General features: G+C 42.9%; 3 protein-coding genes across 4 annotated transcripts in view; 1 reads left to right on the top strand and 2 right to left on the bottom strand.

Moving 5' to 3' along the window:
* The window catches only part of LOC135503704 (uncharacterized), a 31,644-nt gene extending 30,095 nt beyond the window's left edge, over positions 1–1,549 (bottom strand). Inside the window, exons 1-4 of the mRNA XM_064921854.1 lie at positions 1,388–1,549; positions 737–965; positions 395–540; positions 129–309 (exon numbers count right to left, since the gene is read on the bottom strand). Coding sequence (XP_064777926.1) covers positions 129–309; positions 395–521 — 308 coding nt within the window. The 5' untranslated portion in view covers positions 522–540; positions 737–965; positions 1,388–1,549. The remainder of the gene's footprint in view (positions 1–128; positions 310–394; positions 541–736; positions 966–1,387) is intronic.
* An 842-nt stretch (positions 1,550–2,391) lies between these two features.
* LOC135503744 (RNA polymerase-associated protein CTR9 homolog) lies at positions 2,392–11,987 on the top strand. Its single transcript, XM_064921887.1, has 22 exons — positions 2,392–2,542; positions 2,940–3,038; positions 3,877–4,116; positions 4,214–4,331; positions 4,424–4,513; positions 4,599–4,855; positions 4,950–5,057; positions 5,148–5,384; positions 5,512–5,730; positions 7,730–7,913; positions 8,004–8,278; positions 8,380–8,467; positions 8,609–8,757; positions 8,870–8,986; positions 9,276–9,421; positions 9,513–9,584; positions 9,788–9,923; positions 10,130–10,273; positions 10,419–10,540; positions 10,627–10,723; positions 10,811–10,917; positions 11,020–11,987. The coding sequence occupies exons 1-22, from the start codon at positions 2,498–2,500 to the stop codon at positions 11,411–11,413; spliced, it is 3,444 nt and encodes a 1,147-aa protein (XP_064777959.1). The 5' UTR covers positions 2,392–2,497; the 3' UTR covers positions 11,414–11,987.
* Positions 11,988–13,501: 1,514 nt separating this feature from the next.
* On the bottom strand, positions 13,502–20,495 carry LOC135503781 (eukaryotic translation initiation factor 4 gamma 2-like). Of its 2 annotated transcripts, none has more exons than XM_064921926.1 (21): positions 20,407–20,495; positions 19,544–19,654; positions 19,313–19,377; positions 19,105–19,230; positions 18,744–18,846; positions 18,512–18,643; positions 18,334–18,400; positions 18,096–18,247; positions 17,903–18,013; positions 17,638–17,820; positions 17,409–17,544; positions 17,169–17,323; positions 16,952–17,059; positions 16,719–16,847; positions 16,519–16,623; positions 16,197–16,412; positions 15,845–16,103; positions 15,548–15,752; positions 15,237–15,445; positions 15,000–15,121; positions 13,502–14,848 (listed from the first exon to the last, which is right to left on the bottom strand). In XM_064921926.1, the coding sequence occupies exons 8-21, from the start codon at positions 18,177–18,179 to the stop codon at positions 14,783–14,785; spliced, it is 2,088 nt and encodes a 695-aa protein (XP_064777998.1). In that variant the 5' UTR covers positions 18,180–18,247; positions 18,334–18,400; positions 18,512–18,643; positions 18,744–18,846; positions 19,105–19,230; positions 19,313–19,377; positions 19,544–19,654; positions 20,407–20,495; the 3' UTR covers positions 13,502–14,782. The 2 variants fall into 2 exon arrangements, with proteins under 2 accessions (XP_064777998.1, XP_064778002.1); XM_064921930.1 differs by having other exon boundaries at positions 16,964–17,059.
* Positions 20,496–25,122: the final 4,627 nt, after the last annotated feature.

The raw sequence follows: 25,122 nt of genomic DNA, 5'->3' as shown, positions 1-25,122 counted from the left end.
AACAGATGCAATCAACTACAAATTTGAGTCATTTTTAGTGGCAAAACTTCTGAGGCATGTTGTTGATTATAAGGCTGCTGCCGATGAACATTCTATAGCAGTTAGCTGTCTGAAGGATTTTTCTTTACCCATCTTGGCTGCACTGGGCAATCCACTCCCTCATGGTGGATTGGAATTTGGCCCTGCTAATAGCGGGGTCCCGGCACTCAGGGTCCAGCATACGATTCAAAGCATTCAGCCTGTCCTGTTCTGGGCTCTGGCTAGTCATCGTCTGCAGGTACTGCATGATCGTGGAGACCAGAACCTCTCCTATGGAGAACAAAGACTGAGGAAGCATGCCAGTACACAAAGAGAACACTAATGTACCGCTGTTATTACAAGAGGTGATTTGTACCTGTGCCAGCGGTATTGCATGCCTCAAATGTTATATCAAGAAGCTCTTCCTCAGAAAATGTACTTGTGTCCATGGTTTCTTCAGTAGAATCCTCTGGTCCATAGCTGCTCCACACTAAAACATCCATCACGCTTTGTCATGTACAACTTCAAATAAGCGAAAGCAGAAGTCAAAGTGCAGTGGTGAAAGTTGTTTTAAACTTAGATGTCTATACACATCTTTAAAAATAAAAGCATTCTGTTTGCTGCTCTGAAAAAATAAATGCCTGGTTATCAAGATGTTCTGTATTATGATAAGGTTTTATGCCATTGACAATAAGTCAATATTAATATCAATGCTTACTTTCATTGCTTTCCGGCACCTGGTGATGGTCTATGGAACTAACTCCAGAGTCCCTTGAGAGAGCTGGTGCTATGTATCCCCTTCTGTCCTCTCTCATCGGCCTGGTCTGAGTTGATGGCCTGCTGCTTTCATGGTTCTCACCCTGGCTCCTCAGAAGATTAGATTCAGATTGTTCCCCATGAAAGCTCTGATCTCCATTCAGTAAGTTCTCCGAGGCCATAACATCTCTCTGTATAAAGAAAAATATGACAATGCATATAAGATACTTGTCATAGTGGTTTACAAATTAGTCTGAAGTTTGAGTTTCAAGAAATTGTTAGAATCGAAGTGTTGTTTTATATATTTCTATTTGATTGTGGGCGGGAAATTTGAGTTAGTTTGTTAAGGACTATTCTAGATTTGTGATAGTCATGTAACTGAAACTGCAGGTCAGTCAACAGCACACGAAGCAAAGAAAGACCGTGGAAACATTACATAACAAAACAGAGAGAGGTTGTCTAAGCTTACTAGATGTCAAGTAGCTTACATGAGATATTTACAGTTATTAATTCATCAAGATTGCATTATGAAGTTATACAAGACATATACGCTTACCCTAAGAATGTTAGATATGTTAGAAAGCGGTGAGAATACAAAAAAATAAAGTCTTACCTTCCAGTTGAGGACTATTCCTTTGAAAGCGGCAGAAAATGTGCATATGAAAACGTATAACAACTAGCTACATCTCATCACACAAGCTGGTCAAAAATACACACTAATTTTAGACAATTCTATTGCTGCCAGTTTGCAGTGGGAAACCCTCAAGATGCTCTTCAGTGAGTGTAGCCTTTGCCTGTTTTGATCATTCACTGCCACACATCAAAACCAGCTGACACCCCCACCCCCTCCCTTCAGCTCCACCAATTGCTGGCTCAGGCCAGCAAACAATAAATCATTTAATGGACTTTTTGAATTAACATTAGTCAGTTTAACATATCAAATGATTCTAGATCATCTGCATAACATCTCCTGTATAAACCAATAGGAAATCACCAGTAGCAATCAGATTCTTTAAGACAGGGCAGGGTCAATGAAGAACTGGGCACAGGCCACACAAACACACCACAGACGATTATCACAATTATAACAGCTTTTATTATTGTCTTATTTTCCCCTCCCTTAATCAATCGTCAATCAATCAACCAATCAATTTTGATTGATTGTCCTGCCTTTTCTTCCCTTTCTTGTCTTTTATTATTTGTAGATCAGTCAGTCACAATGTACCCATGATACAGTACGGTTTTGATGTTCTCGAACACGACCACTATGGAGCTTGACTTGAAAGGCATACTGGCACACTGCATGTACAAATTCTAGTTCCCTACTTTGCACATGTTAAAATAGTGAACACAACACATTTATTATTATCAAACATTTACAGGTTTCTAAACAACAAATAGACCTACTACTTTTAAAAATAAAACAAAGACTACTGTGAAAATACAGAATGTTTCTCTTTCAGTTGAAAGAAGTTTGGGCTGCCAAGAAGAGAGAGAACAACAGCTGGATTAGTCAGGGGGATACTTTTATTTGCTGCCGGTATTACACCGGTGGGTCATTTTATTCCGACCAGTCGCTCGCTGTCCTACCCGGACATTGTTTTGTGAACATCCATGTATTTGTTGTAGAGCGGAAGTGGAGCCAGATCCTCGAGACCACGGCGACAGCTGAACGAATTTTGGGAATATATTGGTGTAGGGACGTGGATTTCCATCAGCCAAGATGTCTCGGGGATCAATTGAAATCCCCTTACGGGACACCGATGAGGTAAGGACTACCTACGCTGTATTGTTTGACAGTGGATTGCTACAGCTAGCCTACTAACGTTAGCTAACATAGTATTGCCCTGTGCTTTTTGACTAACGTCAGCCAGATCGCTAACAACTTCTGAGATTTAAAAAAATATTTTTTTTACTATCAGTCATGAAAATTATGGATCATAACCAATATTTGAGTTGTAAAGGCCACCCTGCTCTACACCATGATATTGTCTTTCCGATCATTCAGTAAGCTAACTAGTAAATGCAGCCACTTCTTGTCCCCAGTCAAAACATTTCATAAAGTAACTTAACCTTTCTGATCAAGCTGTTTAGCCATAGGTTAAAGGTCACATGTCATGTTGTATGTGTACGAACTGGTGTTCACATAGACATTTGTTCTGCAGGTCATTGAGCTTGATTTCGACCAGCTGCCAGAAGGAGATGAGGTCATCAGTATCCTAAAACAAGAGCATACACAGTTGCACATATGGATTGCTCTTGCTGTAAGTATGAATACATAGACTGGTATGATAATTAATTTAAGCCTTAAGAAATTAAATGGTTGAAATGACAGTTGCACATATTACTCTGTATGAGTGATGCATCAAATACAGTTAGATTGTAATTTATACTGTTACCTGTAACTCTTCCCTGTAGCCCTGCAGGCTTGCCGCCATTTACAGTTATTTTAACAGTAACATTCCATCTTATGGCATACCATTGGAGAGGCGTGTGAGATATTTGCTGACCTGTGCCTGTTTGGAGACACTTCCTATGTTGGAGAGTATATCCGTGGACGGTTTTGATTAAGGAAATTGTTGTCTGCATCGCCGAAGGAAATAATTGAATCCATTTGTTATAGGCTACCAAGGCAAAACCAAACATGGATGTCAATGTTTGCGCGCACAGACACTGTTCCACTACCCGTCTGCAGCAGCATGCTGCCCAATTGTGAAGTTGATTAGCTAGACAAACAGGTGTGAAACACGGAGACAAAACATGGAAAGTTTTGATTTGGGGGGGGGGGGGGTAGCATCTAACAATTTAATGTAATTATTTCCTGGGCACAGTCCGGTGACACAAACAACAATTTCCTTATCAGATTATTATTATTTCCTTATCAGAACTGTCCACCAACCACGGATATACTTTCCAACATGGGAAAAGTGTTGCCAAACAGGTACGAGTCGGCAAATATCTCCCACGGTGTCTAAATGTTATACAGAACTCAGGAAAGGGGCTAACCTCCCTGGTGAGTTATGTAGTTGCATTCCCACTGACTGATGGTTTGTTTATGGATTGTTTGTCACCAAAATAAACACAGACATATTTTTCTTTTAGCTGGAGTATTACAAACAGACGAAGACGGAGGACTTTGTCAAGCTGCTGGAGGCGGCCCGTATCGATGGGAACCTGGACTACAGAGACCATGAGAAGGACCAGATGACCTGTCTGGACACCTTGGCAGCCTACTATGTCCAGCAGGCACGTAAAGAGAAGAACAAAGATGCCAAGAAGGAGCTCATCACTCAGGCCACCCTGCTCTACACCATGGCAGACAAGATCATCATGTACGACCAGGTAAGATAATCAGCTTAACAATTTATTGGATAGTGTGAAAGTTAATTTCCCCAACACAAAAAATCATAACCAAGAGTAATCTATTTGTTTGTAACAGAACCACTTGTTGGGAAGAGCCTGTTTCTGCCTGCTGGAGGGGGACAAAATGGACCAGGCTGACGCTCAGTTCCACTTTGTCTTGAACCAGTCTACCAATAACATCCCTGCTCTACTTGGTAAGTAAAACACAAAGGGAAAGATGTACCATTACAACTACAAAGTTTCACTTCGAAATGGGGCCTAACCACTATACATTTAATTTCAACAGGTAAAGCTTGCATCTCCTTCAATAAGAAGGATTACAGGGGAGCACTGGCCTACTACAAGAAGGCTCTACGCACAAACCCTGGATGTCCTGGTAAGTATTTCACTTGTACCTGTCATATTAAAATGAACAATATCCCTGGTCTCTCCTAATATACCATCACTATTTCTCTTACCAGCTGAGGTGAGGCTGGGGATGGGCCACTGCTTTGTCAAGCTCAGTAAGCTGGAGAAGGCCCGTCTGGCCTTTGGCCGGGCCCTGGAGCTCAACTCCAAGTGTGTGGGAGCCCTTGTGGGCTTGGCTGTGCTGGAGCTCAACAGCAAGGAGCCCGACTCCATCAAGAATGGAGTGCAGCTCCTATCCAGAGCCTACACCATCGACCCCAGCAACCCCATGGTGCTCAACCACCTGGCTAACCACTTCTTCTTCAAAAAGGTGAGAGGGTTGTCATCTTATTCCTGGTATATAGTAGCATGTCTTGACCTGAGCATCGTTTATCATTCACATTGATCTACTTTCTTGTTTTCAGGACTACAGTAAAGTGCAGCACCTGGCTCTCCATGCCTTTCACAACACAGAGGTGGAAGCAATGCAGGCTGAGAGCTGCTACCAGTTGGCCCGCTCCTTTCATGTACAGGTAAACGCTAAGGCCTCAGTTTATTTTTCGGGAAGACTCTTGCTTTTCTAATTGAATGGGCATTACATCTCTCCTTCTTGTGTGTTTCAGGAGGACTATGACCAGGCCTTCCAGTACTACTACCAGGCCACCCAATTTGCCTCGTCTACCTTTGTGCTGCCTTTTTTTGGCCTGGGGCAGATGTACGTGTACCGTAGAGACAAGGAGAATGCAGCCCAGTGTTTTGAGAAGGTCCTAAAGGCCTACCCCAACAACTATGAAACCATGAAGATCCTGGGATCTCTTTATGCTACTTCAGATGATCAGGAAAAGAGAGACATTGCCAAAGTAAGTAAAACAGCTATGCGAAGGTGAACCTCACATGAAGTATTCACTTGTAGATGTATTCACTCTGTAGATGTTAATCAGCACTATTGCTAAAATCAATAAGATGCAATGTCTTTGTGTTCTGCAGGGTCATCTGAAGAAGGTGACCGAGCAGTACCCTGATGACGTTGAGGCCTGGATCGAGCTGGCCCAGATCCTGGAGCAGACCGACATCCAGGGCGCCCTCTCTGCCTACGGCACGGCCACCCGCATTCTGCAGGAGAAGGTCCAGGCTGACGTCCCCCCTGAGATCCTCAACAACCTGGGGGCTCTCCACTTCAGACTTGGGAACCTGGGAGAGGCCAAGGTACAGTTTAGGAGGATGGCAGAGCTTCCTGACTAGATTTAGACATTTACATGTTGTAGCAATGAATTCATTAACTACTCGAATGGCTATTTGTAGTTTCCTAACTTGCCTTTGTGTTTGATGTTTGACAGCCATTGTCGATAGTGACGACATCGTGATGTCACACGGTGGTCTAGCATATTTGAATTTGACTGCACCTCTGGAGTCTGGCAGCGCAGAACAGCGCAGTACAGAGAGCACCCAGCAAGGCGAGATGCCGGATAGCCTGTTCCCTATTTGCCATAGCCTAAATGTTCAATACATATGAGGTAGTTAGACTATTAACATAATGCAAGAGAACAATGTAGATTATTGATAGAGCGGAGAACACCAAAGCAGCGCAAAATGTCAAATGGGGCCTAATGTGTCCCCCCCCCCCAATGTTGGATGATCATAGGACTTTGGCATCACGCATTCTGTTGTCGGGCTTATTGTTTTAAACTTTAATTTCCCTTTTCCTCCCCAATCCCCACTCAATTGTAACGTGACTTGTTGGCCTAGGCATATCCTACTGTTTCATGATCAACCATGGAATGAATCTATAGGTGTAGCAGAGTTCCAGCTGTTGTTTGTGAGGAGCCGAAATAAAAACATAGTAATAACGAGGGAGAGAACAAACCATTTCAAGACTAATCGAATAGGAAGTATAAACAAACCTGCCACGTTTCTGCTTTACTTGACATAAGTGTGGGCTAGATAAATGATCAACAACAATCAGATAAAACAAATGGTTATTTAGCCTAACATTCTTTATAGCAGATGAATGAACATTGGCTTAGGCTATGCCTTTTGCCTATCGACCTGTAAAAATCCTAAATATGCAATTTGATAAAGCAAATTATTATTTAACATTCTTTATAACACTTAAAAAACGAATGAACATAGGCCTATTCGTTTTTAGCATAAGCCAATTAGGATATGCCTCTTGCCTATCGAACTGTACAAATCCTAAATATAGGCCTACAAAATAAATAAAGTAGCCTAAACAAGTGCAAAAAAAGTATTTCAAGCTTTGATAGGCTAGAATATGTCATTTGAGTATGATGCATCTGGATTTGAATATAGGCTACATTTTTTAAATTAGGAATTAGGAACCATTTGTTTTTTTTTTCTCTCTCTAGCTAATGGTTTCTGGCAAGGAACACCAGCATGTTCAACTTTTCTGCCCCAGAGTAGCAAACTCAGCAGGATGATGGACTTGTAAATGTTGACGGAGGTTTGCAGTCTGTCGATCCTTTGCCCTGATTGTCTTTTTACACATTCTGAAAGTGACTTCAGTCAGGTCTGCTGGCTCACCTTTATTCAGGTCTGCTGGCTCACCTTTATTCAGGTCTGCTGGCTCACCTTTATTCAGGTCTGCTGGCTCACCTTTATTCAGGTCTGCTGGCTCACCTTTATTCAGGTCTGCTGGCTCACCTTTATCATTCTGCCTGAAACCAAAGAACCGCCAAACAGGTGAAGACAGGCTTTTCTTTCCCACCAAGGAGCCAGTTTTTTCTCCTGTTTTAGCATACGGCAGACTGTACTATAGTGAAATCCCATCACGCCTTTTTTATTTGTGTCTGAAACTGTCGGAAAGTCGCCTAATGAAATTACAATAGACTACACTTGATACGGCTGTAATATTCTTTTTTAGCTCCTATTGGAGTATTTTTTTTATGAACAAGAGAAACATTGCTCTACCAATTTTTTTAAATCGTTCAACAGCCTAGACTAGATAAATAACTAGGCCTAGCAATGTGTCCTTTATAGTGCCTTCTTCCCGCCAATTGACTGACCTCTCCGTGCTCAACGCGCACCCCCCAGATTTAATTTTTATTTTTTATTTTTTTTACAGTACAATCGTATATCAATGATGTTTGGACAGGACAATGTGTCATTCCTGACATCGCCCAACCCTAGTAGACACAACAGAGCTATAAATAGATTTCAGGGGTTTGTTCTGTCTGTCCATGTTTAGAAATACTTCCTGGCCTCTTTGGAGCGGGCCAAAGCTGAGGGAGAGCATGACGAGCATTACTACAACGCCATCTCTGTCACCACCTCTTACAACCTAGCCAGGCTCTACGAGGCCATGTGCGAATTCCACGAGGCGGAGAAACTCTACAAGAACATCCTGAGGGAACATCCCAACTACGTCGACTGTAAGCACTGAAGACACACTATACTTTTTGGTTAATGTCTGTCTCCTTAGGGTGTGTGTGTATCAATTGGTCCTTTGTTGTTGCTTGCAGGTTACCTGCGACTTGGCGCAATGGCTCGTGACAAAGGAAACTTCTATGAAGCTTCCGACTGGTTCAAAGAGGCTCTGCAGATTAATCAGGATCACCCAGACGCCTGGTCCCTGATCGGTAATCTCCACTTGGCCAAGCAGGAGTGGGGTCCGGGTCAGAAGAAGTTTGAGCGTATCCTCAAGCAGCCGTCCACTCAGAACGACACCTACTCCATGCTGGCTCTGGGCAACGTGTGGCTCCAGACCCTGCACCAGCCCACCAGGGACCGGGAGAAGGTATGGCAGAATATCAGTTGTTTTGATGTGGAGCCATAAATCATCACTGTCAGAAACAGTGCCTTCATCATTTGTCTGTGTCTGTGGTTGTGTCCCTCCAGGAAAAGAGACATCAGGATCGAGCCCTGGCCATTTACAAACAGGTCCTACGAAACGACTCCAAGAACCTTTACGCTGCCAACGGCATAGGTTTGTTGGCCTTCACTCACTCATTGTATTCACATTAATGCTTGATACTCAGACTTGACTGTGTTTAACTATACGCATGTATTTACCTCAGATAACTATTAGCGTGTAAATACCTCAGAGTTTGCCGTCTTTTCTGTCCAGGTGCCGTCCTGGCCCATAAGGGCTACTACCGAGAGGCCCGTGACGTGTTTGCCCAGGTGAGAGAAGCCACAGCTGATATCAGTGACGTCTGGCTCAACCTGGCCCACATCTACGTGGAGCAGAAACAGTACATCAGCGCTGTGCAGATGGTAAGGCTCTGTACTGGCACATAGTACACACTGCAGAGTTCTTTTACATTCCTATTTTTTTTTACTTGAGGAGTTCTATTAAAATGTCTTATCCACTCTTTGTGGCGTTTAGTACGAGAACTGTCTGAAGAAATTCTACAAGCATCAGAACACTGAGGTGCTGCTGTACCTGGCTCGGGCACTCTTCAAATGCGGGAAACTCCAGGAGTGCAAACAGACTCTGCTGAAGGTGAGATTTGTGTGAAATGAAGTGTCTCTCATTCCTTTTAGTAACCCTATGGCTGGGATTCATTTCCCTGAGCTTGTTTATGTGAAAGCAAGGTGACCCTTGTGTGAATGTCCTGTTACTAGGGTTGCAAAATCCTGTGAACTTTTTTTTTATTTTTCCCGATTGGAGGATTCCCGGGAATAAACAGGAATTTCAGGATGCTTTCTGGGAAACTAGGGAATTTATTGAAAGTTCCTGGAATTTTGCAACCCTACCTGTTGCTCACTGATGTGGCTGGCTATGTCCCCAGGCACGTCACGTGGCCCCCAGTGACACGGTGCTGATGTTCAACGTGGCCCTGGTGCTGCAGAGGCTGGCCACTCTGGTGCTGAAGGATGAGAAGAGTAACCTAAAGGCTGTACTCAGTGCTGTCAAAGAGCTGGAGCTGGCCCACCGGTACACCCTAAACTCACTTTAACAACTCTCCTAAAATTTTCCTTCGCTTTTCTCAGCATAATCTTCTCTTTTCTGTTCTCTTTTGTCTCAGGTATTTCAGCTACCTTGCCAAGGCAGGTGACAAGATGAGGTTCGACCTAGTGCTTGCCTCTACTGAGGCCAGGTCAGTTTGAACAAATATCTCACCTCTAAAATCTAAATGCAGGCCAGTACTTACTTCATAGCCTTCAGTAAATCAATGAACCACTTTTAGCCAAAATTCTCATCACACCTCAGAGGAATTTAGAGGGAGGACAGCTGAGCCCGGCCATCAGATGTCGGGCTAAGCCTGGATTGTGAGCTGTGTTTGTGTGGGGGTCGTTGCAGGCAATGCTCTGACCTGCTGAGTCAGGCTCAGTATCACGTGGCTCGGGCCAGGAAGCAGGACGAGGAGGAGAAGGAGATCCGGGCCAAGCAGGATCAGGAGAGGGACTTCCTGCGCCAACAGATGCATAAAGAACAGGTCTGTCTATGGGATGTCACATCTCCACAAGTCCCTCATCCCTTCTATGTTGTACTTGTAAACCATAATGGATAAGCAATTTAAGTAAACATACCTTACTTGAGGCTGGGATGTCTTGAATAACATGTTTCTTTGGTTCACTGTAAATGTATTCCTTTATAACAGTGTGACTAACCCACTGACCTTGTTTCCTGCTGCACCACCAGGAGGAGAAGAGAACCAAGCTGGAAGAGGATCAGAAGAAGCTGCTGGAGCAGAGAGCCATGTACGTGGAGAAGACCAAGGGTCTGCTCTCCTTTGCAGATGGAATGAAGGAGGAAAGGAAAGAGAAGAGGAAAGGTGGCGGCCGAGTGAGTGCAAATATGTAGAGAACAGCTAGTGCAATGCAGAGGTTTGTGTTGATCAATGATTAGCTCATGGCACATCAGATCGATATAAATCTCAAACGATCTAGGGTGCAGTGTGACTATATTGTTCTTGTTTCGTTCTCCCCAGCGCAAGAAAGGGGACTTTGATGAGTTTGTCAACGATGGCTCTGATGAGGACCTGCCAGTGAGAAGGAGGAAGAAGAGGAAGGGTGGCAGCGGGAGTGAGGAGGAGGGCCGTAGGAAGAGGAGGTGAGACTGCTGTGGAAAGTGTTTTATTTGTAGTGACCGGTAGGAAAATGGCCTGGTGTGAGTGGCACTGTGACTGTGTATTTCAGACCCAACAAAGGTGACGGTGGCAGTGATGATGAGGAAGGAGGCTCACGGCCCAAAAAGCAACGCAAACCCAGAGCGGGCGGAAAGAAGATGCAAAAGGTCCGTTAAATCTAGGTTCTAATGGTATTTTTTAACCCAAATGACTGGCCTTAGGCCCAGAGATGTAACAGTTCTGTTCTTGTCTAGTACGAGCCTGTGCCACCATCTCTCAAAGGCAAGATCAAGTCGAAGGCCATCATCTCATCCTCCGACTCTTCATCAGACGAGGATGGACTGAAAATTGCTGAAGACAGGTGAAGGCATAAACTCATTCGTACATGAAATGTTACATGAAAATACAACTCCGAAGGGTTTTGTGCCACTAATTCATAATTCTTTGTCTGTTGACCACCCAGAAACCCCAGAGACGGTGGTTCAGGCTCTGATAACGAGGGCGGCCACAAGAAGCGCATCGCCTCCGACAGTGAGTCCGACGGGGGCCGGAACCGCTCTGGCAGCGATGCTGGAAGCCCCCAACACTCCGGAAACTCGGTTAGTGACTCAGGCAGCGAACGTCCAGTGAAGAGGAAGAGAGTGCAGCAGCAGTCTGACTCAGAGCAGTCTGATAACGAGAGCAAGAGGAGCCGCTCTGGGTCGGAGAACGAGTCCCGACCTGGCTCACCGGCCGCAGCCTCTGGCTCTGAAGCTGGTTCTCCGGCATGCTCCCCACACCGCTCTGACAACGGATCAGAACCAGAGGGCTCTGCCAAAGAGGCCTCCAACCATGGCTCTGGCTCTGACAGTGACTGAGGCCTCTAACTCAGAACTGACTTTTTTCCTACAGAATTTTTATTATTTTTAACAGATTTTTGTAAAGGCTTTTTTCTCCCGTCTTGGTTTGTACCATGAAATCGAAATGAGAACATGCAGTGTAGCTTTGTAGCCCTTAATGTGGGTTGTCTTTACTAGTTTTTGGTCACCAGACTAAGACTTTTGCATTGATGCTGTACCTCATGTCCTTTTGTTTTGTTGATGATGGATGGACAATTTGACTTGTAAGTAGTCTGACAGCTGATTGGAAGAGGTGACGTCACAGAAAATTAGTAAATTGACCCAGAGTTTGGACAAATTATATGTAGATAATAAACAAACACAAAATAAATATTCGTTTTTTTTTCTATTTCTGGTGATGAAGGTGCTTGTAATGACATTGGAAAACAACTTGACACTTATCTTCTGATTATGGGGTAAATGTGTTGTAATTGTTTTGGCTACATTTTCCTTGTTTTCTGTATCAACATGACCTCTGCCATTCAGAAAAATATTTTTGGCAAACCTCATGTCAGTCATGCTGTGGTGAATAAAATGCCATATTACAAGTTCAGCTTCAATAGTGAAAGTGTATATATGTGCCATTTTTTTTATTTAGGTCCTCTATATGGATACAAGAAGTGCTAAGTAATCTGGCGGCACGCCTAAGTGATGCAGTTGTAAATGTATTCGTAGAGTTTGAGACACATCGAGACTCCAAATACATGGCCCCGTTCCGGAGGTACCACAGTGGGGTGGATGAGGCAAACACATGTTTGTGAAGAGGTCCCGTCTGTGGCCAGCTTCTGGAACTGACAACACCAGATCAGGGTATGTCTGACGGGGCTGACCGAGCCTATCTGAAGAACATATGTTGTAGCGCACTTGTCAAACTCGTTCCACAAAGGGCGGAGTATCTGCAGGTTTTCGCTCCTCTCTTGTACTTGATTAGTAAGGAACTCCCCTCACCTGGTTGTCTAGGTCTTAATTAAAAGGAAAAAACAGAAACTAAGCCCTCCATGGAATGAGTATGATACCTGTTGTGGAGGTTTTCTCAGAGTTGTCACTGTGTCGGTGGCCTAAACATGGTTCTGAATATGGGTTCCAGTGTAGCTCTGTTCAAAGTTCAGATGGGCTGCTTAATCTAAGAATAATAAAAGCTCATAAGGAAATTGGACTATGGAAGTAAAGTGAACAACTAGGCCTTGGCTATAGCCTAAAGTGCATTGCAAATACTCATCACAATTCTGGTGAATACCCCCAGCCCACTAAAGACACTGATCAAGTGCCTTATTTAGCTGTGGACACACTGTATTAACATACAACTGCTACTAATGGGCCTTATCTTCCCCTTGCAACCACTTACTGACATGCAAAAATGCTACAGTACTATATTTAAGAAATAAGGGCCGAGTTGGTGCTATATATGGCCAATATACCATGGCCAAGCATTGATGCAACGCAGATTGCCTGGATACAGTCCTTAGCTGTGGTATATTGACCATATACCACAAAACCCAGAGGTGCCTTATTGCTATTATAAACTGGATACCCATGTAATCAGAGCACTAAAAATAAGTTTAATCATACCCATGGTATACGATCTGATATACCACAGCTGTCGGCCAATCAGCATTCAGGGGTTGAATCACCCTCTTCATGCTGCGTTACATCCGTCCTTTGCGACCTACTTCAAGAAGTTTCTAACCATAAGTTCTTACAAAATGCATACCACATGTGGGCACTTGAAGTTTTCTCCGTAAGGATCAGTCCGTTGCAATAAAACCATTCAGTAGGGGAATGGTCCAACAAATAATGGTGTGACAATGTGCTATATTAAGGCAACTCCTTAATCAAAACAGTTAACTTCCATGGTAACCAGAATTTCTGTAATTGTTGGGCATTTCTCGTCGACCGACCAAGAAACAGAGGAAGTGTTTGAGAGCTTGCTTTGGTCATTGGGGAGTTATACAAAGCAACTATGCACTAATACAGTAGTTGCAGGACTTTATAAACCATATTAAATGGCCTGTTGGGTTCACAGTTACATATCTGAATCTAGGTGAAATATTACAGGACAAGTCTAAGTGAACTCAGTGTTTAACTTTATTTAAAAGTTAAGCAATAGTGGTACACAAGAACATTCTTAGCAGTTACAGAACCTTACAGTAACACTTTTACAGAAAGTTGTACTGTACAGATGTATACCTCGTGATTTCATTAGATCATAATAAATTGAGATTATAATTTTTTAAATCTTGATAAAAACAGTCAATAAATATCTGGATCAGACATTATGGCAAACAGGCTTCAATTTTTCACACGAGGGGGGGGGGCAGAGTTAGTATAACAAAATTAAATTAATTTGTTAACTTTATTCACCAATTAAAATATGTTGCACTTGTGTAGTTTGAAAATTGTTGCATGGGAACAGACCGTGTGCGAGTTCATTTTGCATGGCCCAATGCCCCAGGTGGGTTAGTTTGCAAATGTTTAGACCATTCCATTGGTCCTTAAGTGAAATCACCCCTCAGCTGGGGCACCGAGCCATGCAAAACCAACTCACACATTGTTTGGTTGTTCCCCATAAAGAAAATTCAAGTATCACAATGTATGACAGATACAGAGGGAGGTACACAGCAATGAGGGTTGATAAATTAACAAGGCCGCATAATTTCATCTCTCCCAGGGGATGTGCCATACATCCACAAAAGCACTTAAAGGTCTGAATTTGAATTCTTACAATCAGGATATTGTGCAAGTAAAACCGTTTTTTTTATTACAGACTTGTGCATTAGTCCAGACTAAGTGTTTTCACTTGAAATGAAGACATTAAGCAATTCAAACCCAACACATGAAGCCCATAATGAGGAGGTAGAAACACAAGCAAATATAAACCATTCATGTTCTGGTAACCAATAATTACAGTTGAGGATTCTTTGTAACAATCAAGGGATGAGTGAATATTGCAACGACTCATGTATGACGTTGAGCAAAGTGCATCTCTACAGTGTTGCTAATCGGCTAACAACAAAAATAAAAGCATAGCATTCAGCAGCAGGAACAAGGCCCTTGCAATTCAATTGTCTTGGAGAAAAACAAAAGTCTAGATTCAAAGCAGCTGATACCATTGATCTTAAAAGGGGCTCTTAAAACAGATGGCAAACCATTATTACGCTTAAGCGCTAGAAAAGAGCCAAAGGGGGGGACTAAACATGCATTGGCTTAATATGGCCAAAAACTTGATAGCGGAATGAAGTGTTGCGGTGGTTAGGTATGCATATCATATTGGGACAGGGAAGATGGGAAGGAAACAAAAGCGTATTATATCAATAGCATTTCTGCACCATTAGGCTTTTGGCTGGTTCTTCAGTCAGCTTCCTCCTCAGACTCCTCTTCCTCAGCAGTCTCCAGCCAGGTCAGCCACTGGTTCACCTTCACAGGGAACATACCATGAGCCAAAACAGAGATGCATTACCCATTTATGTGGTGTATTTCTAGTGTAATAAAAAAAAAGCCAGTTTAGTATGCACCTGTAATGGTGTGAGTTGCAATACAAATTGTCTGGGAGTAGAAATGTAATTACCTGGAATAATGCTTTCCCCTTCCCAGGAAACTCTTGAGTTATGTCTTCTTTCCATGCAAGGAAGGCTTCTTCTTCAATGATTTCCATATCATAGAAGTGGACAAAATAGCGCAGTAACATTCCTAGAGAAATAAATATCTATATTAAAAAAAAAATACTGAACAAAAACCCTTCTAGGCAAATGCGCTTGCATAAAATTAACCCAAGTAATAATTTGCCCATGTGATCTGTACATACCTTTAGGGAAAGTTTTAGCATTGCAGTGGACCTGCAGTGCGTAGAGGGCACTGACTTGCAGATCCTGGTGATCATGCAGGAACTTCTGCATCACTGGCTTGAAGACCAGCAGCAGCTGCTTCTCCTGGTCCAGCTGTTCTTTAGTGGGGGCTGATAACTGGTCTTCTTCCTCACTGGCATTTATATCTTGGGCAATGTACTGCAAGAAACTGGAGGGGGTGAGCAGAATTCAGACCTAGTCTTAATAACATGCATCTCAAGATGCATAACCACAGAACTCTGCAATGTGAGCATTAGCCCTTTCCCCATACCTGGTCATGAGGATGTTGACGAAGCCCTTGTCGGTGTGGAGCTTAGGGGAGATGTTGTCCTTGATCCACTTGTAAATGCACTGGGGAGAGGGGTCTGCTTTGATCTGCTTCAGCAGTTCCTTTTCCAGCTTCATGAGTGGGAATAAGAAGCTCAGGCCTTTGCCCTCCAAGATCTCCAGCATGCGATCCTTGTTTTGGTCGATTTCTGCAGATTTTGGCAAAATCACAACAATCTTGTTAAAATGTGAAAACTTGACAGAGCTTTCTAGGCTAAGGGTTTAGGAGAGGTTGACATACCAGGCAGCATCTTCTGCATGTTGACCTTGCTTTGCTGGAATAGATCAGTGAGCCACTCACGATCCTTCAGCTTAGCAGTCTGTTGCAGACAAAGCAGGAAGAGGGGGAAGTGGGTGCCATTCTCCAGAGGGTGGGCTAGCTCGTCCATGCTCACCAGCTCTGCGATGATGGCTCGCGCTGCAAACTGGGCCAAGTAGGACTTCACCAGAGGAATGTCCACTTCGATCTTGGGACACTGGTCCAGAACACTGAGAAAAGCCTGTAAAAAAAGTACACAGGCATGTGGTGAGTAAATTCACTGAACCTTTGATATCTTACAACAAAAGCTCTTTGCCATGACTGGAAGACTGACCCGCATGAAGCTCTCCCCAGTAACAAGGCCCTCTGTGCGGAGTGTGTGGATCAAGGTGCTGGCATGCTCCTTGTCTTCGTCTGGGCAGTCAAGAGAACAGATCACGATCTTGCTCAACATCTCAGGCAGGAAGTGTTTGGGAGCCTTCATCTCTCTTACACTGTTCACAGCTTCATCAATGTTTTTGCTGTTCAGGTAATCGGTCACTATGGTCTCCTGATAAGATATAATATGGACAAAGACTGTTAGCGTTCGGAAATCCTTCTATGGGGCAAAAAGTACAACTTGAAGGAGTTCCTTGAGATTGTAAAATGGAACATACGGTCATCTTCAGCAACTCTTCCTTTGCAGGGGGCGGTTTCTTGGTGGTCTTTGGAGGTTTTTCCTGAATTGGAGGAGGGTTGGTTTTCAGACCAAGCAGAGGAGGCTGAGAAATGATAAGACCGTTTAGAGTGGGCAGACTTTAAATACACATCAACTCCAGCTGAATGCTATAAAAGCAGTATGCGTGTTTGTCTTTACCTGTCCCAGTGGTGGTGTTTGAGTGCGTGGAGGTTGAGCACTTGGAGGAATCATTGTTGGTATCTGCGGCTGCAACTTTGGCACTTGGTTTGTGTTGAGAAGGAATGACTGTGCCGGCCTTAGACTGATCTAAGACGGGAATAGAGGGTATTATGCATCATTCTCATGTTTTGCATTAAAGTATTTTGGCTTGTTGCCTGTGCAAACGGTGGTTTAAAAGAGTGGGTATCTACCAGGTGTTGTACCTCATCAGCGTTGAGCGATCCTTTCTTGATGAAACGCGGTGCCATGTCCTTAGACTGAGCCTGCTGTTGCTGGTTCTGGAAAATTGGACTCTGCCCCTGGAAAAATGTTTGAAATTACTTTAGATGCAATGCCATATCCATCAAGATTTGAGCAGTCCAAGAATATTCAAAAGCTACTGCTTTTAGTAAAGTGTGCAACTGTCACCTGGTTAGATTTGATGAAGGGCTTTCCTCCCATCTCAAACTGAGACTGGGTAGCAGGGGCTGTGTGCCCGTTGAAGAGTGGGTTGGTGCGGTGACGGCCCATGGTGGGCGAATACCGGTCCTGAATCACTCCAGGGCCTGTGCCGATCCCACTCCCTAGTAGTCAGGACACACATTAAAATGTTGGACAACAGGACAGCAATAAATTCAAACTACTCAGGAGCGTCAGTCATGGATGTACCTGGCATCTGTCCAAACATATCCGCCAACCCTCCAAGAGATTCCCTGTCAAGTTTCAACCTAGGCATGAAGGGACCCTCCAAAAAGAAGTCAGTTCTCATTCCCTGGGCCATTGGTGGAATAAAAACACCCAAATCCTGCAAGACACAAAGCAGAAGTGTATTAAGACACACTGTGGCATTACAGACTCATAAGATTTGACTGCACTTAATAAAGAATTGTTAACTAACTTTTACAGCTTCCTGACGAATCTGGTTAATCGTCTTTGGTCCATTATCGATAAAAGCTTTGCGAGCCACCCAATTGTTCTCTCGCAACTCCACTGAATCCTGCACCAGGAAACGAATCCTTGCTGGCAAGTCCTTGTTGTTCATTAAGGATTTCATACGGCCAAAGTACTGATCCATTAAAGACTGCAAGAGAAACAAATTAGTCACGCCCAAATGGAAAATAATATTAACAAACTAAATAAAATGACTCAGAGTATATGCTTACCCTAGCCTTTTCATGATCAAGTCTAGGCCCCACTGTTCTCATTATCTGACAGAGGCACTCCAAATCTTCCCCCATATCCTTAAGTTGGACTCTCTTCTTCTTTTCCAAAAGCTGAAATAAAGACGAAAGATTAGTTAACATGTATTTCATATGATTTAACATTGTAAAAACAGTACTGATGTATTTGACTTACTGTTTTGATGCACTTATGAAGGATAGATTCATGGATAAGATCGAGTTTGCCAAGTTCCCCAATGAATTTGATATTTCCCAGCATCTTAAACTTGGCAATGGCATGCTGCTCTTCTTCCTCAGAGGTAAGAGGGTTGTCATGTTTGTCATAGACTGAGGGAATAGAAAAGAGCAAAGGTTAACACAATCAACCACACAGGGCACAGAAAATAGGCACATTTTTTCAAACGTTCACTCACTTTCAACATTTCTGGCGCGGTTCTCAAATTCATCTTGAAGCTTAGAAATCAAAAGTCTCCTGAACGTCTGCAACACACATTGTTTCCAAATGAAAAGATTAGAAGGGGGGGGGGAACATGATACCATTGTCTATAATAGTAGTAATCAATCTGTGAGGAGGATGACAACGATGCTTACGGTGCTTTGTTTTTGTGGCGTTTGGATCTCTGGCGATGGGCCGTCAAAGTTTGGTGCGTCCTCTGCCAAGCGCAGACATAGCTGTGCATAAAGCGAGCTATACTTGGGCTCTTCGAGGGCTTTGTCAACAATCTGTTTGAAATGAGGTGATGTACACTGAACAGTAAAGCAGTTTTCCACTCGATCAATAAACATGAATGCACACAGAGCTAAGAAATAGATTTTAAATTACCAGCAAGATCACTCCTTTTAGGACGAGTTTTGAATCTACGCCCACATTCAGGAGCTCAAGGCATAGCTTGTCAAACTTCTCGGGGGTCAGTTTATTAAGTATGCTGAGGATGGAAAGAACAGGAAACATGAAAAATACTGCATTCTGAAGACAAGGCATTATCTGGTGTTAGAAAATGGCACCACTAACACATATTCACTGAAATTTGCTGACTTGCAAATGGGCCAGGCATTTCTAATGGATAAAAAAAAAAAAGAAGCTATGGGGCGCCAACCAGATTCAAGTTGGCAAACAGCCTACAAGATAACATTTTTATTTGAATCTAATGTGTGTAGCCACAATTTATTAGGGGATTACATACCCTCTCACTTTCCTGAAGATTGCATCATGTCGTTCTTTTTCATTGGAGGCATTGGCATCTCGTCTAGTGCTTCGTGAAGGAACCCATCTCTGAACGCTAGATCCTGGGGCTTTCCCCAGGAACTCGCTGTAATTAACAGCATTAGTGACATCTGAAGTAAGATCATTTGGAGTAACATTACATTTTGGTAAAATGGCTTGAATAGTACCTGTTGCCGACAGTCTTGGGATGGTACTGAGAGGCACCCCTACCTCCTCCCCACCCGAAGAAGCACTGTGGAACAAATATTATTTACTTGAAGAATAGTGTGAACAAAATGACATAGCTAGGACTATTAAAGGTATAATCTATTCTACACTATGTGAAGGATATCGGTAGGAAGTGAAACAACGACCTGAGGACTAAATTGCATTTAGCCCTAAACAAGTTACAATCTTACCTGAAACGAGAAGCACCCCCTTCTGCAATCACACTCTCCACTTTGGCGGCTTGACAACGATGAATTCCCGAAAATAATAATATTCAATGGGTGGGGGTAGGCAAAAGCGACCTGAAGAAAATGCATTTTTAGAGTACAAAGTAAATGAATAGATTGACGCATGGCATACACTTCCTACTAAAGCACAGAGTTGGCTAGCTTCACTCGCAGCTAACGCTACACATCCTTTGTTGTAAATGGCCAGTAGCTAACTACTGGTAGCCTGACTCATTTAACTAACTAAACAACATGACAAGGACATTGTAATGCTGAGATTCCGAATCCATGGCATGTTTAGCCATCCATGTCTATTCTGATCAAAGGTGATCTGTTTATTAAATTATAACTAACTAACTAGCTAGCTAATTAATGCTACCGGTAACTAGCTCATCATTTCCTCTCTGCCTGTTGGTTGTGGTGGACTAGTTAACTACGTTAGTTAGCAAGCAGTCATATCACTTTCAACATTATTGTCAACTGTCTTGTGATACAATATCAACATTTACAAAGTGTATTAGCTAACCAGATAGCTGCCATCATGATGTTACATGAAAATAACAATATACCGGTTCTGTGTGGCAAGTGCTTAATATTAGTAGTATATTGCCAATGGCAAGACTCCATGTTCTACTAATGTGTCGTGATAAATTGTAGTTAAACTGCTAGTTAGGTTATAGACTGCTATCCAGTTAGCATACGCAGGAAACGCCACATTGGAAAGCTAGCCAAGTAGCTAGGCTAACAATCGGAAGCCATTTTAGAACAGTTAAACGGCCAGCTAGCCAAACCTAAAGTTAAACACAGACTAGATGTAACGATCATACCTTCACCGAAGGAACGTCAGTTTTGTAGGTTGTGTGGTTTCCAAATGTGAGAAATAAAAATAAAGAAGGAAGGACCCTGTTTGGTCGTGATTAATTAACTGGAAATACTGAAATAAAAAGCAGTGCGTTCCAGGGCCAGACCTCGCACTGGTGAGAAGAACGCTGACTGTAATCTACGTCATACGTTGATGGGACTTTATTTACTGGGCTGCCAGCCTTTGTATCACACGTAAAACAGATTCAAATATTCCCTTCTCAAACTCACCCACATATATATATATATATATATATTTTAAATACCTAAATAAAAAAGGTAACGTCAGTTTACTGGGGGAAATACACGCATTATGTATTTGTGTTGTATTCCTGGACTGAATTCATGAACTGCATTCTCTCAATTGTTATAAAGCCTTTTATCTAAGGTACCACCCAAAATCCGTAAACACAGGCACCCTCATAGATATAATCCTAACCAACCAACCTGGCCTCCTGTCTTCACCAGGATCTCAGCGATCACTGCTTCATTGCTTGCGTCCGTAATGGATCTGCGGTCAAACGATCACCCCTCATAACTGTCAAACGCTCCCTAAAACACTTCAGCGAGCAGGCCTTGATAATCGACCTGGCCCGGGTATCCTGGAAGGATATTGACCTCATTCCGTCAGCAGAAGATGCCTGGTTATTCTTTAAAAGTGCTTTCCTCACAATCTGAAATCAGCATGCCACATTCAAAAAAATTAGAACCAGGAACAGATATAGCCCGTGGTTCTCTCCAGACATGACTGCCCTTGACCAGCACAAAACCATCGTGTGGCGTACTGCATTAGAATCGAATAGCCCCCGCGATATGCAACTTTTCAGGGAAGTTAGGAACCAATTTACACAAGCAGTTAGGAAAGCAAAGGCTAGCTTCTTCAAACAGAAATGTGCATCCTGCAGCACAAACTCCAAAAAGTTATGGGACACTGCAAAGTCCATAGAGAATAAGAGCACCTCCTCCCAGCTGCCCACTGCACTGAGGCTAGGAAACACTGTCACCACCTATAAATCCACGATAATTGATAACTTCAATATGCACTTTTCAACGGCTGGCCATGCTTTCCATCTGGCCACCCCTACCCTGGTCAACAGCCCTGCACCCCCCAGAGCAACTTGCCCAAGCCTCCCCATTTCTTCTTCACCCAAATCCAGATAGCTGATGTTCTGAAAGAGCTGCAAAATCTCAACCCCTAAAAATTTGCAGAACGAGACAATCTGGACCCTCTCTTTCTAAAATTATCAGCCAAAATTGTTGCAACCCCTATTACTAGCCTGTTCAACCTCTCTTTTGTATCGTCTGAGATCCCCAAAGATTGGAAAGCTGCCGGTCATCCCCCTCTTCAAAGGGGGAGACACTCTAGACCCAAACTGCTACATACCTATACCTATCGTACCCTGCATTTTTAAGCTCTTCGAAAGTCAAGTTAACAAACAGATCACCGACCATTTAGAATCCCACTGTACCTTCTCCGCTATGCAATCTGGTTTCAGAGCTGGTCATGGGTGCACTTCAGCCACGCTCAAGGTCCTAAACAATATCATAACCTCCATCAATAAGAGGCTGTACTCATAGACCTGGCCAACGCTTTCGACTCTGTCAATCACCACATTCAGACTCAACAGCCTTGGTTTCTCAAATGACTGCCTCGCCTGGTTCACCAACTACTTCTCAGACAGAGTTCAGTGTCAAATCGGAGGGCCTGTTGTCCAGACCTCTGGCAGTCTCTATTGGGGTGCCACAGGGTTCAATTCTCAGGCCGACTCTCTTCTCTGTATACATCAATGATGTCACTCTTGCTGCTGGTGATTCTCTGATCCACCTCTACGCAGACGATACCATTCTGTATACTTCTGGCCCTTCTTTGGACACTGTCTTAACCAACCTCCAGAGGAGCTTCAATGCTATACAACTCTGCTTCCGTGGCCTCCAACTGCTCTTAAATGCAAGTAAAACTAAATGCATGCTCTTCAACCGATCGCTACCAGCACCTGCCCGCCTGTCCAGCATCACTACTCTGGACGGTTCTGACTTAGAATATGTGGACATCTACAAATACCTAGGTGTCTGGTTAGACTGTAAACTCTCCTTCCAGACTCACATTAAGCATCTCCAATCCAAAATTAAATCTAGAATCGGCTTCCTATTTCACAACAAAGCATCCTTCACTCATGCTGCCAAACATACCCTCGTAAAACGGACTATCCTACCGATCCTTGACTTTGGCGATGTCATTTACAAAATAGCCTCCAACACTCTACTCAGCAAATTGGATGCAGTCTATCACAGTGCCATCCGTTTTGTCACTAAAGCCCCATATACTACCCACCACTGCGACCTGTATGCTCTCGTTGGCTGGCCCTCGCTTCATATTCGTCACCAAACCCACTGGCTCCAGGTCATCTATAAGTCTATGCTAGGTAAAGCCCCGCCTTATCTCAGCTCACTGGTCACCATAGCAGCACCCACCCATAGCACGTGCTAAAGCCAATTCCTCATTTGGCCGCCTTTCCTTCCAGTTCTCTGCTGCCAATGACTGGAACGAATTGAAAAATCACTGAAGCTGGAGATTCGTATCTCCCTCACTAGCTTTAAGCACCAGCTGTCAGAGTAGCTCACAGATCACTGCACCTGTACATAGCCCATCTGTAAATTGCCCATCCAACTACCTCATCCCCATACTGTTGTTTTTTTTTCTTAGTTTTTTCTTCTCCTTTGCACCCCAGTATCTCTACTCGCACATTCATCTTCTGCACATCTATCACTCCAGTGTTTAATGGCTAAATTGTAATTATTTCGCCACTATGGCCTATTTATTGCCTTACCTCCCTTATCCTACCTAATTCGCACACACTGTATGTAGGCTTTTTTTCTACTGTTTTATTGACTGTATGTTTTGTTTATTCCATGTGTAACTCTGTGTTGTTGTTTGTGTCGCACTGTTTTGCTTTATCTTGGCCAGGTAGCAGTTGTAAATGTGAAGTTGTTCTCAACTAGCCTACCTGGTTAAATAAAGGTGAAATAAAAAAAATCTAAAATAAAACAATAATTCCTTTAATCTATTATGTCAGTTAACTGTCTGAAAAAAAATCCAAAATGTATATATATATATATATATATATATATATATATATACATATATATATACATACATATATAGTCTATTCTACTTATTTGTGTCCGAGCTATTGTAAATGTGAGTTTGTGTTTTTATATCATTATTAAGTTGCAATATCTGGATACAAAAACAGCAACATCTGTGGTGGTCTCCCATGGTTAAACCACTCTTCATTCAATTTCTGTAAAGCCATGGGTAGTATGCGGTCTTATTAGCCCGAACCAAAGTACACAGGATGTCGACCCAGACAATGTGCTCATTTTCCAGTGCAGTACATTGATTGACTGGGGGTCCGGTATCTCCAGGCAGTATGTTTAGGTTTAGGAGACTCACTTACACATCTCTGATAAAATGTTTTGAAATCGCTGGAAGAGAGTATTGGTTTCATGTAGCCTATTGTTGTGAGTTTTAAGGGATTAAACTTGATTCAGTGGGCTATTTTACGATTGTCCTGAATTTCAGTATTCTCATTCAGTGATTTTAAAACGTCAACACTTTTTGATTTACAGTGTAGTGTATTGTACATAACGCTCTACTCCAGGATTTCACAATAGTCATGATGAACTGAGAGGAGGGCCAGACTATGTTGCTGAAAGAAGTTCCTGGAACTTGCTTGTTGACACCATTGCTTGTTGACACAATTGATAAAAATGCTCATAAGGTCATGTTGAGTCAGATCCTCATGCCTCCGGTAAATGGCTACTGGTGCTCAGGTTTCTTTTTCTTTTTCACACCAAACATACAGTTCTTGACTTATTCACTGGCTGTACCTCAAAGCCCTCCACCAGGGGCTGAAACTTAAATTCATCTTTCTCTTGTCAATGTGGCTATTGGTTTTATATACCGTTTTGTGTTTGTCAAGGTTCATTTGATTATATCACGGTCGTTTAGAGCACTCTGATTACACACTGTGTAATCTGTTTTCTAAACAACTGGGCACAGATGTCAATTCAATGTCTATGACACCTTGGTTGCATGTAATTTCATTGAAATTACATTGAAACAGTGTTGATTCAACCAGTGAGTGTCCAGTGAGATGGAGCATAGCCCTGTATAAAGGTTTGAATTATCAAGGAAGTTCACTGAGCATTGTGTTTCTCACAAGTATATTTACTCTTGGAAGCAGAGGTTCTTGAGACCGGCATGACTCAAGGCTAGACACATTCCATTCTGCCAGTCTGTACCTGTCTGTCTCTCTTATAGTGTGTCATCAGCCCAGCCCAGCCCCATTGTCTGCCACAGTAGGCAATGCCAGGATGGAATAAACAGACAACGATAGACACATTTAAGATTTCTTATGCTTACTGGCAATCATTAACATTGAGCAGGAAGTGTCACATTCTGACCTTGGTTCTTTTATTATGTCTTTGTTTTAGTATGGTCAGGGCGTGAGTTGGGTGGGTTGTCTATGTTAGTTTTTCTATGATTTGCTATTTCTGTGTTTGGCCTGGTATGGTTCTCAATCAGAGGCAGTTGTCAATCGTTGTCCCTGATTGAGAACCATATTTAGGTAGCCTGTTTTCTATTGTGTTTTGTGGATGATTATTTTCTGTTGTCTGTT

The sequence above is a fragment of the Oncorhynchus masou genome, chromosome 2 (assembly GCF_036934945.1).
Source record: "Oncorhynchus masou masou isolate Uvic2021 chromosome 2, UVic_Omas_1.1, whole genome shotgun sequence".
Classification (NCBI taxonomy): domain Eukaryota; kingdom Metazoa; phylum Chordata; class Actinopteri; order Salmoniformes; family Salmonidae; genus Oncorhynchus; species Oncorhynchus masou.
Note: the sequence above shows the minus strand (reverse complement) of the source record. Positions and strands in the feature narration are given on the sequence as shown.